General features: G+C 37.2%; 1 protein-coding gene across 2 annotated transcripts in view; it reads right to left on the reverse strand.

The window, feature by feature from the left end:
- Nucleotides 1-2,269: 2,269 nt before the first annotated feature.
- LOC145666914 (WD repeat-containing protein 91) overlaps nt 2,270-13,553 on the reverse strand; it is a 75,467-nt gene continuing 64,183 nt past the window's right edge. For both annotated transcript variants that reach the window (XM_081734512.1, XM_081734511.1), the window contains exons 13-15: nt 11,987-12,169; nt 8,209-8,407; nt 2,270-4,628 (exon numbers count right to left, since the gene is read on the reverse strand). In XM_081734512.1, coding sequence (XP_081590638.1) covers nt 8,255-8,407; nt 11,987-12,169 — 336 coding nt within the window. In that variant the 3' untranslated portion in view covers nt 2,270-4,628; nt 8,209-8,254. The remainder of the gene's footprint in view (nt 4,629-8,208; nt 8,408-11,986; nt 12,170-13,553) is intronic.

The following is a 13,553-nucleotide window of genomic DNA, read 5'->3' on the forward strand; positions in this document are numbered from 1 at the left end:
GAGCACTAAATGGCGTTGCGGGCCTCACTGTAGGTATATCATTTTTACGGCAATTGAATAGTATAGTATTAAATGATAGAACATGTTCATCGTAATTTGCATCACAATAACACAAACAACTGTTATACTGCTAACCAAAATATTTACTTACTAAAGAGGAGCAGAATAATGTATTTAGAACTTTGTCGATATATCTAATAACCCTTATACCGAGGGAAATTCCCCCCAAGTACCTGCGCTTGTCAAGTGCTTGTCTTCAGGGCGTTACCACGTTTCGCACTGTGTGATCGATGGAAAATTTCCAGTTCACTCTTAACAGGTTTTGTAAAAAAGAAAAATTATAATAATTATTATTTTCAATAACTGACCAGCGGGTCGGAAGACAGAGTTAGGCGGGCCGCATATAGCCCGCGGGCCGGCTGTTGCACACGGCTGCTTTAGACCTTGTAGCAACTGCAAACGATAAAGATGTAGTTGTAAGCATCTCCTTAAAATTCTTCACACAGACGGGTGCACTGTAACTACAAATTCAGTCTTCGCAAAATTAAAGCACAAAAAGCTTTCTGCTCTCTAGTCCGTATCTTTGGTACTAGCTCTTCCTAACGGCAGAGGAAACACTGCATCCGCATGCGTGTGTACAAAACTGTTTATGTTGCTCTTTTATTTGATATTATTTACAATTGTAATTGACACTACAAAGTTACAAAACCCTAATATTCATTTTGAAACAGCCTGCATCGCTTCAAATTGTCATCCTATATTCATGTCCGGCCCTAGGCAATTTGCCGCCCCGTCGCAATTGCATCATTTAACATCTCCCCCTTTCTCTAGAAAGTACAAATCAAAAGTCACGATTATGCTATTCCAGCATGAACAACGAAGGGGAGGGAAACAGCACTCGAACTCAGAAAGGCCTAAACACTACAAATACAATCGCGTTCTCTTTTTCTTTCTTTAAATAATAATATATTATGTTAGTGAAAGATGAACATACCTGAAAGATGGTAACCCTTTTTTATAGAATTCAATATCGAGCTTCAATCTCAATATGTCAGTTTGCAATTTCACTGCAACTAGCTCTTTTATCTTTATTTCTTGATTTTCCTTCTACATGTGTGTGGTTTTTTAAACTTGTTTCCACCTTCAATGATAAGGAACTTGTTTGTGATAAAAGACAAGACTAGCTTTCATTTCAGAACTGGATAACTAACTAAATGGAAGAGGTGTTCGAGAATTGAATTCTTGTATTTGACAACAATCAAGCAATTTATGCTGGGATTAATTTGAGCGTTTGCTTTAGCACTGTCCATGTGACCATAAACTAATGCGACCTAAACGTGATTTATGAAGATAGCATTCAAACAGAAGGTCAGCTTAGGAAATTTAACTATCTCCTATTACATATTCTGCTAGTTATAATCATCTTTGATTCGAAACTCACATTCTCTGACCACATCTCCCTCAATACTTAAGAATTCAATGCGAATGTTAGAGCTTCTTTACCGATTCACTGAACTACGCACTGTGGCATCATTAGCAACTTTTTATAAAACTCTAATAGCGCCCACGATCGAATACTGCTCTTCCATATGGACCATGGCAGCACCCACACATCTCACTAGACTTGATTCTATTCTGAATTGTTTTTATTGCTATAATACATTTTCGTGTTCCCACGATATTTTAATATCCAGACTCCGGGAATACGCAGTAATAACTCTGACCTGAAATTTCTTCATAAAATAGTTAATGGAAACTTAAGAAGGGAAACATTACTTCAGAAACTATTCTTACGTGTCCCTCCCCACATAACTCGGAATACCCACCTATGCCATTTTACCCCCCCTCCCCCCAGGTTGGCAATTATACAAGGGTCTCTTTTTCACAGAATACCGAACTGTTATAATCATTGGGCCCCTAGTAACAACAGTCCTGGAGCAACAATTGAAAAATTGCAGTCATGTCTTCGCTGACTGTGTGGTGTGGTCTGTGAGAAACGTTGGGTTCCGACTACAATGTTGTGCTACTAATGCTGGTGTCTATGTTGAATGAAATGGCAAGGACCATAGTACATAATGGAATTGATAGCAACCATGTAACATTGTTAATGACAGAATAATAGTGAAATGAAGATAGGGATATAAAATTGTGGATCACCCTGTACATTCACTAACCTTGAGATTATAAATCTTGCTCGATCCATTCAATTGAATTGTGGACATGAAAAATAATTTAAGAGAATCCTCAATCAAGAAAAACAAAGCAAAAAATTACGAAAAACCTTTATTTCTATATTTAGAGCAGTTACAAAACTTCAGTAAAATAAATATAGACTTTATTACATAGATTACATATCTTTGGTATACAAGTTTGGAATGTACTGTGCAATTTTAACAATAACCTTTGAAAAATAATTCATAATATAGTTTTATTCATCTTTATTCTTATCAATTCCAAAGTGTTTATTAATTAAAAATTTAAAGAAAGCTTTAATTGTACAATGGAGCATCTTTCAACAGAACCAAGTACAATCTTTTCAACAATTATACACTACTACTGGAGACTCGCACACCATAGTACATGCAAGTGGCTTTCCACTAATATTGTAGTGTATACTTTTTTCCCTTTCTTTCTTTTCTTTTCTTTTAGTTCCAACACATTCACGCACTACCTTTCCTACAACTACGTTCGAAAGTCAATCTCGGTTGATTTATACATTTGCTGGTTTAGAAGTTAAAATTCCTTTACAGCATTGTGGACATAATGGGTTTAACATAGAATCGGCAGCCAATATCATACCAGACAAAAATTAGGGGTAGGATATGTCTAAAAATGAACCTTAGCGAAGACTTGAGAATGACATAGTATAAATACCAGAATTTCAGGACTTCTGATCAGCCTATATCTCCCCTCCTTCGGATCAACACCACGTATTTTTCTATCGGGGATCAAGCCCGGGTCTTCTGTATTAAAGGCGAGAACGCTAATTACTCCGTGTTTAATCTGCAAACTTAAGGCAGTACCAATACATCCTAATTAAAGATAAAAGCTTGCCTCTTTCATTAGCAGTGTGTTCTTTCACATAAATATATTTTACTAATAGGATGGGAAATATTCTGCTTTTTTACTTTATTGAGTTTTCTATTCTGCTTCTTGTGTTATAAAAATGGGTCCCATGTACACTCATGTCCAAAATGATTGTCGCGTATCTATAACTGTCTTCTTGTAAGAATATAATTTGATCATGATTTTGCAGGACACTTTTAATACTGATACTAGGTGTATAATGGGGAAATGTATACTTGTGGTAAATTTCATAGGAAAAGAATTATAAACACGAAAATTAGAATGAGTAAAACAAAATGTTGCTAAATAGACACGAAAGTTTTATTTTCGTTTTATTGTTCTTATTTACTGTTCTTTAGATATTAAATTTGCCACATACATGTCTTTGCCGATTATGTACATACTAACATTATAAGAAATACCAGGCGAATTCGTTATCAAATTATATTCCTACAACATATTTATAGACATGCGACAATAATTTTGGACATTAGTATACATATCACCATTACATTTCATAATTATCATTTAAATCAAGTTTGAATTTACAATTTACATACACACAAACTAATTTCGTATCTAGAATGTGTTTAGAACAAACGAATAAAACTATAAAATAAAATTCCTGATTTCAATGAAAAAGGAGACTTTTCAACAGAATCAAGTCTCAAAGAGCTCTTTTTAACTCCAACGTTACGAGAGAGGCTCTATGCTTTTACATGGATTTATTGGATGAAGCTTCAAAGCTTCTGTCAGCAATAAGGCTATATAAGACGTGGACCTTATAGCTTAACATATAATCGAAACCTCATGTATGCCTAATAGAAATAGGAAACTGGATAATGTGCACAGAAACCACATGTGCTCATTTATATGAGTCATGTGCTCTTTGACTGCTTCTCGTCAGTCAACATACAGTCTACGGTCATTAATACTTTATTTGAGGCAAGGTTTTGACCGGTATATACTCGTTTCTCTTACCTTTATACTCTTATGAGATGTGGGCCTAAATTTTAAAGTGGATCCGAACGACATCTACTCCCACTAGAATTATAACCCAAATTACGAATACAAAAAGTAAACGTGATTTATTTGGAGAGACAGATTGGAGGTAGAAATGTTAACCACTATCCACAAAGAAGCTCATTGCTGTCTACAATATTTTATTTTCAGGTAATGAACACTTAAGGTTCTTCTTTGATTAAGTATATCGTATCATAGGATAAATCCGAGCTATTTCCATTAGTGACAGTATTTCGTAATACAACAAAACTGTATCCTCAAAAACAAATTTTAGAGACTATTACAATAGTATTTGTTGCTGTTTCAGTATTTCTCTATCTTCTTATTCCTGAATACACATTACATAATAGACATTCAATCCAAGAAACTGTACAGAATATTGTCAAAATAAAAATAAACTTGCCACCACAACGTGTGTGAAAAAGAAAATAACCTCCCAATTCCTTCCTTGCTGATGCCAAATTTCCTGAGCCAGTGCCTTCCATAAATGTGCTTCTTTCCCGAAAGTTAATTAGTGCAACTAGTCTGTGCAGTACAGCCTGAAAAATAATAAATTGAATATCAAAATAGGTAACTGAATCCAAAAGTGTAACCACGTTAAACGGAAGAAGGGGAGGTATGTATTTGAAATGAAGCTTCACAAATTAAACTAGTGCCCTCAAATACATTATACTGTATTGCTAGATTGGTACGCTTCAAAGGTAGGCTCTAACGCGCTTATCTAATTTGTCTAGTAAAGTCTATAAATGTGTACAGCGCGGGTAAGGTGGTGATTCAACTCTTCTTTCCTAATAATTCGTAAGTGTATATGGAAAACTGTAAATTAACTGGCTGAGTGGAGAGAGAGATTGACAATCAAGGTTAAGGATGGGAGCTGTAATGACTCAATGGTAGAGCGTTCACTTGTGGTACGTGGACTCCCTGGTTCAACCACAGCTTGCGCCAGGTATAGTTTTGTGGTGGACGAACACCATGAGTGTAAGTTTTCTCGGTGTTTTCTCGTTTCCTCCTATATTCTTCATTCCACTATTTCCGTTCATTATCATAATCACCGTCTCCTTTAGCCCAGGGGCAAAAATGGGGATGTTAAATAAATAAATCTAATACATAAAACTGAAACTGACTATATTTGTGACTCCATAACTCTTGAACCACCCGACCGATCTCGATCAAATTTTCAACATAGATAAGTTTCAGGCCTGGGATGGTTTTCATTACTTCACTTTGACTGTGCAACTTAAGGGAAGGGGAGGGGGAGATATTAAAAATAATCGAAAGTGGGCGATATTAATGTCGAATCCCTAGTTCTCGAGATTACTGAGATGAACAGTGACACTTCCGATGCCGTTTAAATGCAAATTTCCGATGCTGTTTAAATACAATTTAACCCTACAACTTGGGAGAGTGGGAGGGCAGATATATAAAAATGATCGAAAATGACCGATGTTAGTGTCGAATCCATAGTTTTCGGGGTTGACGAGACGAACAGTGACACTTCCGATGCCGTTTAAATCCACATTTTGTCCCCATTTCCCTTTATGTAAAAAAAAAAAAAAAAAAAAAGAACATATTCTCCCGGTACGAAGAACGGCCACTCTGCTAGTATAGAATAATAGTAAAAGGACTAGGAAAAACATGTATATAAGAACTGCGTGATTATAGCTTCACTTGCACACATCAATTAATATTTCTTTGATACAAATAGAACATCACAAAGGTCAGGTTCTTGACAGAAAGCTAATAATAATATAGTCATGAAAACATAACGATGGTATCTAAACTTAAAAAGCTAAATTAACCTAACAACGAGAGGAAAATACTGAAGGAATGGACCAAATTTTCAAAAATACATTACCTTGTCTTCATCAATGTACATGTGTGTCATTTAACACATTTGACTTTTCTTCAGATTAAGTTCTCCGAAAATGTAGATAATATTTTTTAAACAACTACGTTATTTCTGAAACATTTATTTATAACATGGGCTAAGAACACTACTTCCTCGTGATGTAGCCTGGCTAACGCTAACAGGCCCGATTTAGAGAAATGAGGCCCCTAGTATCAAAATCCGCCATATCCATTTCGCTTGTTTTGAGTGATCTCGCAAAACATGCAGTGAATCTGCATATAGACGCGTACAAAGTCCCATATTTGAACTAGTTTTTTTTAGCATGAAATATTTAGCTTTTAAACAATATACTGTTTCCATAGAATTCCTTTAAATCAAACATATAACAAGTGATATACAGGCTAAGTCAAAAGTCCTTGGACACCTGCATAAGTTTGAAACTCAACGGGAAAACTAAAAAGTGATGATGTGAACAGAGGTTTGATGAGAGGTCGCAACTTTTGAAGTGTATGTCATTCATGGCCATCATCTTGAAATCCGCCATTTGGATTCAAGTCAATTTTTTTAAATGAGAAGGGGGGTGTATGACACAGCAAATAACACTAGTTTGAGCTCAGGAATTTAGTGGTGTAATTTTTTTTCTATCTTGTACAGTTTATAAGTTATTAATGTTCAAAGGTGGGAAATTACCTTGATACTGAATGCTACAACACATGTTCTACGTGTTGTCCATCCCGTGCAATGCACAACTGTAGTCGCCGCAACCACTTGACTGCACACGGAGGAGAATGTCTCCTGAAATTTGGTCACAGGTGTGTTGGATGCGTTTCTCCAGGTGTCTCAAATCACGGATTGTCTCAGCATACACTATCTGCTTAAGATGTCCCCATAGATAAAAATAAGGGGCGTTAAGTCAGGGGATTTGGGTGGCCACTCCACGGGACCAAGGCGACCAATCCCTGGCAGCTGTTCATCCAACCATTCACGGACCCCAAGTCCATAGTGTGGAGGGGCTCCATCGTGCTGAAAATAAGATGGGGAAAATGCCGTCAGCGTACAGTGTCGCAGGAAACACAAGGTCCTACAGCAGCAGCAGATACTGTGGCGCAGTTAAGGTGTTGTAAATGAAAAATGGCCTAATGATGCGGGCGTCCCATATGCCACACCACACCATCACCTTCGCTGGACTATGTTCTCGACTCGGGTCAACCCAGTTCGGATTTGCGTCACACCAGTATCGACAATTATGTCGATTAACCTCCCAGTTCAAAGTGAAATGCGCCTCGTCGCTGAACAGTATGCCCTTGGCAAACGCAGGATCCAGTTCGTGTTGTTCAGTAGCCTACATGCAGAACTCCAACCGGCGATCAGGGTCATCCTCGTTCAGTTTATGTTGCATGTGCAACTTGTAAGGATGTCACTGATTGGCGTGCAATATCCGGACAACGGAGGATTGGCTTATTGCACATGCTAGGGACACACGACGGGTACTTCGTTTAGGACTTTTCACAAACGACGCAACAACCACCGTTGCAGTTTCCTCATTGGTCGCCCACTACGTGCCCTATCTTGAACAGAGCCCGTCTCCCGGAATTTGGTGATCACGTGAGCCACCGTGCTGTGTGATACCGGTTCTCTGGGTGCCGTCTGTTGTAGTCAGCTGCTATTGTTCGGTAGCTGCGTTCCCCTGATATAAGGATGATTTCGATCTTCTGTTCACGTGTCAGACCCATTTTAGATCACCTGGAACAAAGAGAGAACTGGGTCAGAAAATCTTCCGCGAATCAGATGTACTCTCATTGTCCATTCTAACCTCAGATGGGTGGCAAGTAGTGGGTTCATGCGCTAATAAGGCACCCACTGCAATACAACCTGGGGTAAACTCAGGTAAGATGCTCTCAGCTTGATCGTAATTTAACATGTAGGGTGTCTTGAGAACAAACTTCGCATATGTGTTCAGGACCTCAACACAAAAACAAAATTTATCTGCAACTTTGGTCGCAAACGCCTAATTACGAAGATGGAATCAATTTAAGGTCGTTAGTGGAATTGATCGTAGGGTGGCTACACTGAATAAAACAACCGTTCCCGATACACCCTGTATATGTATACAGAAATGGAACGTTGCTTAACACAAAAATCATTATTACAAAAAAGAAAAATACGAGATAAAACACATGGAGAAAAGCTGAATTACTTTCTGGAATACAAAACCTTTATCGATACGAATACTACAAGTTAATTTACTTGAAGAAAAGTCCTATTTATACCTGCAGATATTCCAAGTCGGCGGGCAGATAGCAAATGACGTCTCCTTCATTGAGAGAGTAAAGTAGTTATTCTTATTTTGCCGTCAGTGGAACCTGTAATGCAAGTACAGCACTCGTTGGCGCTTGCCCAATCTGTAGTGACGACGGGTGAACTATGGCCTCCAAGACCTACAACTCGATTTAATCCTGTTTGAGTTATCTGGAAGAAACAAAAAGCAAATAAAATAAACCCATTCTGTTAAATTATAATTGGCGATAGAAAGATATATTTATCATAAAATAAATTTAGGTTTTTTTTTTCTTCACAACAGAATTCACCTTTTTCCACTTTGCTGCGAGTGATTCATGTCAATTTCTAGTGCTTTAGTTTCAAGTTTATAAAGATGGACTTATATTAACACGTACTTTTCACTCCACAAATAACATTTAGTATAAGTAAAAGTACGAGGCTTCCAGAAATTAACAGACGTTTCGAAATAAAAATGTAACAGAATGAATAAACAAAATTGTATAATACACATCTGAAAGGTACACTCTTAAGCTATTTTTTCACATAATCGCCATGCAGGGTGTCTACTAAAATTCCAAAATGAAATTTCGTGACTTTTTCGTGACCTTTTCTTTCCCAAACCATAAAATTTAGTCACATTCTCAAGAGCAAATTCGGGTGCTAATTGAGTTGAATTTTTATGCATGCGATAAAAGCGTGCTTTGCTTGCGATTTGGTAGCATCTAAAGACGACCATAGCCATTTTTGGTTGGGAGTTTTGACGTTTTATAGAACAAAATTTTCCAGTCTATACTTATATTTGTACAGAAAAAAAAAATCGTGACCCAAAAGCTAAATTTCGTGACTTTTTCTTGACTTTTATGACCGTTTTCTGATTTCGTGACTTTTTCATGACTTTCGTGACTTTCGTGACCGATAGACACCCTGCCATGCAAATTAAGACTTATCATACCGTGGCATACGTTTTTCAATCCCATCGCAATACGTTTTTCAATCTGCCGCCTGCGATTTCAACCACTGGCTTACACCGGCACACAATTCGGCGTCAGTATGAAAGCATTGTGTAGTGAGCCATGTCTTCATCGCTGAGAATAGGTGGTAGTCGCTCAGTACCAAATCCGGGCTGTATGGTGTGAGATCGAACACCTCCCATTAAAAATCAACCCAGAGCTCTTGGGTACGCTTGGCCAAGTGTGGACGTTCGTTGTTGTAAAAAAAAACCTTCGCACAATTGGCGATGGATTTCAATTGTCTTGCGGTTTTTTGTCAACAAAAACCTATTCATAGAACGCACTTCACAAGAGGCAAGATTTTCTATTGCAACGCACATTGTAACACGTCACAGAAAGCACAGTAAGAGCGTTACAGTCCTCACGCTACCACAGTTGGATGCGTACTGAGTGAGGCAACGTTCTGACACCAAGATGACAACTCTAGCCCCGCTCACTGCAGCGATAGTCCTGGGAGTTTCTTGACATCCCTCGTATATATATATATACAGGGTGAACCGTTTGTCTTTAAATACATTTGTAACTTGTAAAGTAATTGTTAAAAATGCTGAGATTATGTACAATGCAAATGTCAATAAGATGGGAAAATGTTTGACATACAGTCAATACAAGATTAACAGTGTTGCCAACTTAATATAAAGATATTTTTTCCTAAATGATACTGCGTCAGATTATTACATAGTTCAAATCAACATATTACATGAAAACTTACAATATCACATTTATTATTCAGTGTAATAAACTAGTGATGCTACATTATCACAAACATCAAGTTTGGAGGGATCTACAGCAATATAACGTCAAGTGAGACGTTCTCGTTTTCCCTCAATACTTCCCTCCTCATCTTTCCACCGTTACCTCTTACCATCACCATTTCTCCTCTTCTATTCCTCCTCTCTCACCGAATGCTGTTCATTTGTACTGAGATTGTTCAGGCTAGGCCTTGAATTTGGGTTTTGCTTTCTATGATTCCACTCTTCAACAATGTTTCAGCTTTAAACTATCCAGTTATGTTTCTACTTTTCTTACTGAAGCTTATGCCTTTTTTGCGCCCTTTCTTCACTCTCTTTAGCATTACTATCCGTCCGTCTGCATAACCATAGATTCTAAATCTCTTACTTCAATCCTTACAATCCTCCCCCTGGATTCTCTCTGAAATCCGTCTCCTTCTTTATCGTCGTACTTCCTTCAACTTTACTACTTGCCTAATTTGGTTAAAGGTTCATGTTGGTGTACTTGGGAACACCATTACTGATAATGCCGCACGATATTGAGCCCTTCACGGCACTTATATGGATCTTTTAGTATCTCCTATCGATCTTTTTTCTGCTCCTCACTATACTTCATTTTAAACGTTGGACTGCTTATAATGCTTCATGTACAACGGCGCGTTAGTATTGACACCATCGCTGTCCCCTCCGTTCCCCATCTTGGTTCATCCAACACGACTTCCCTCCCTCTTACCTCCATTTTCTCTCGTAACAGACTTCATATCCTCTCTATTCCTCAACGCTTATTTCTCCTTCGAAAACACACTACTCTTCTCTATAACTGTGGACTGGATACTGGTAGTATCAATCATCTCATTTTCTCCTGTCCTCTCTACCAGCAACATCGCCTCCTTTTTCTCTATTATCCATAAATTTCTTGGTTCTGGCCTTTTAATGTGGATTCGTTCATTTTTACCTTATTTCCACCTGTTCTTCAAGCTTATCATCTATATTTACTACACTGGTTTACTTCCCATCTTATAACCATCTCTAAAGATTTATCTCATTCATCCATCTGTTTGTCTTTTTTTGAAATTATCGCTTATAGTTAGCTGGAGAGCGATCTTCGTTGAGGCAAGAAGAAACCGAGGAAAAAGACGACGACGAGCAGTGCAATGGACATTGAAAGTACCTTATAGTCGAATAGGTATGATAATAATATGACAAATTTGGAATGAATAGGAATAAAATTACGAAAAAAATGCTCACATAAGTTAGGTAAGTGTAACACTCAATTACGTAGGTGGTCTTCAACAGATGAGTAGATCATAATGCCGTTTAGAGCCAAAATGATACCTGTTGTTATATTATACACTCGGGATTACACTGTTTAATGATTGTTGGACATTTGAACATTCAGAATCCGTAAAATCGAAGGGCACAGTAAGATAAAGGATGGCATTACTTTGCTGAACTCTATATAAAAATGAAAGTGACTATGTTTGATACTTCATAACTCTTGAATCTTCTGACTGATCTCGATCAAATTTTCCACACAAATGAGGTTCGGGCCTGGAATGGTTTTCATCATTTCACTTTGACTGTACAATGTAGGGGGGGGGGGGAGGAGGAGGGAGATATAAAAATGATCGAAAGCGACCGATATTAGTGTCGAATCCATAGTTTTCGGGGGTCAGCTGAGACATACAGTAACACTTCCGATGTAGTTTAAATCCAAATTCAGTGCCTATTTTAGTATTCTCCCCGTGCAAAGAACGGGCATTCCGCTAGTATTCTTTATTAGGTACTATATTAAGTACTGTACTGTACAAGTTCCTGACATTCCCACATTATCGGATATTGTAGACTTCCGACTTCCTACTCTGTTGTTAACTTTGCAATAGATTCTCCCTCCTCGAAATGAAAACGTTTGAGGTCAATACAACACGATACTTTATTTATTTATCAGATATAGTTAAACGTTGCTGCAGCAAGTACTCTACCGGAATAAAAAGAAAACAACTGTTTTCGAACAGGAATTCATTTACCTGGTAAATCAATCCACCAGTTTGTCCACAGAATAATACATGGGAGCCAGTCTGATCAAATGTAAAATGTTGTCCGTATGATGTCGGATGTGAAGATGATGTTAAAGTTGACAATATTGAGGGATCTGGCAGCTCTGCTTCCCACAAATTTTGTGCTGTCTGGTTTACGCTCCTCTGACAAAACTTCAAAAGAAAGAAGAAAAAATTTTTACAACAGATGGATACCGGTAAATTATCTATCTATTAAAATGTTACAATAGCGATAAAAACGCCTGAGCTCCAATCTCTAACTTTTGATTAGTGTTGAAATTAAAAAAAAAAAAAAAAACGAAGTGTTGAAATTTAAAAAAAACATATCCTACGCATTATACATTCTAACATCATATAATTGTATACATGGGCTGCATATCTCTCAGGCGTTTGTTTCATGTTCAAATGACAATGAAAAACGAAGGATAATCATTTCTTGTCTAAGATGAATCTTTATTGTTTGGAGTGCTTTGCTCAATGAACACCATATATCACTGACATTATAGTTAATTGTCTATGTAATGTATTTGCTTATTACATATTGCATGCAAGAAGATAGAAAACATTGATCATACATAGATTGTCATCATACATAAATTTTGTATAGATTGTCCAGTTCTAATTGAATATTTAAAGAACATTATCGTTTTTTCTTTATTACATTTTTAAGGGTACAATGGAAGTGTTGATTTTTTTTTAAAAAAAAGCATCATGTCTTACGTGTTAGATATTCCAACACTACATAGTTGTAAACAGGGGTTGCATGTCTCTCTGGCATTTGTTTCATAGCCAAATGATAATGAAAATCTAAGAAACGTTGAATAAAAATGAAACGTTGCCATTTACCTGGATCCACAACATAAGTGAATGGAATGAAGTAACTATTATTCTAACGTGTCTATGACCAGCCCCCATTTCAAACATGCCCTTATTCACCATACTCTTACAAAATTTGTCCACCTCCCATCCCGTCCTTCCCTCCCCCAGCCCCAGGTAAATGGCAACGTTGTATTTTCTTAACATTGGGCGCATAAAGAGTGTACAGCCCAAACGGCTCGTCCGATGAAAAAAGAAAAAAAATCCTTCACTTTAGATTGAAAACGTCATATTTCGAGACGGTTTCTCCTCTTACAGTTTGTTATAGTTCCGATAATAACAGAGTTACCCTATGTCAGGGGACTTTTAAGACACCCTGTACATTTTCCTTGTTTAATTTAACATCTATGCAATTTTGTTTTGATAAATTTACAATATCAACAAACGCTTTAGGTAATTTCGTATGTGAAAAGAGCTCCTACTGGGAAAACAATCACACTAAGCTTCTCGTCATATATTTTTATGCAACAGTCTGAGTTCTTGCATATTTAACTGATTTAGTGCAATCCACTGCTTTGAAAATTTTAAAATTATTCGTGTTTTAGTAAAAATAAGGTTTTAAAATCAATAGAACTGAATGGTTTTTCGAAAACAAAAAGGTTATCGCAATAATTTCGCAAAGCTGTCAACCTACATTCTAAATACTCAAGTAGTCTCGTAC

The sequence above is a fragment of the Thermobia domestica genome, chromosome 12, assembly GCF_964235325.1.
Source record: "Thermobia domestica chromosome 12, izTheDome1.hap1.1, whole genome shotgun sequence".
NCBI lineage: Eukaryota > Metazoa > Arthropoda > Insecta > Zygentoma > Lepismatidae > Thermobia > Thermobia domestica.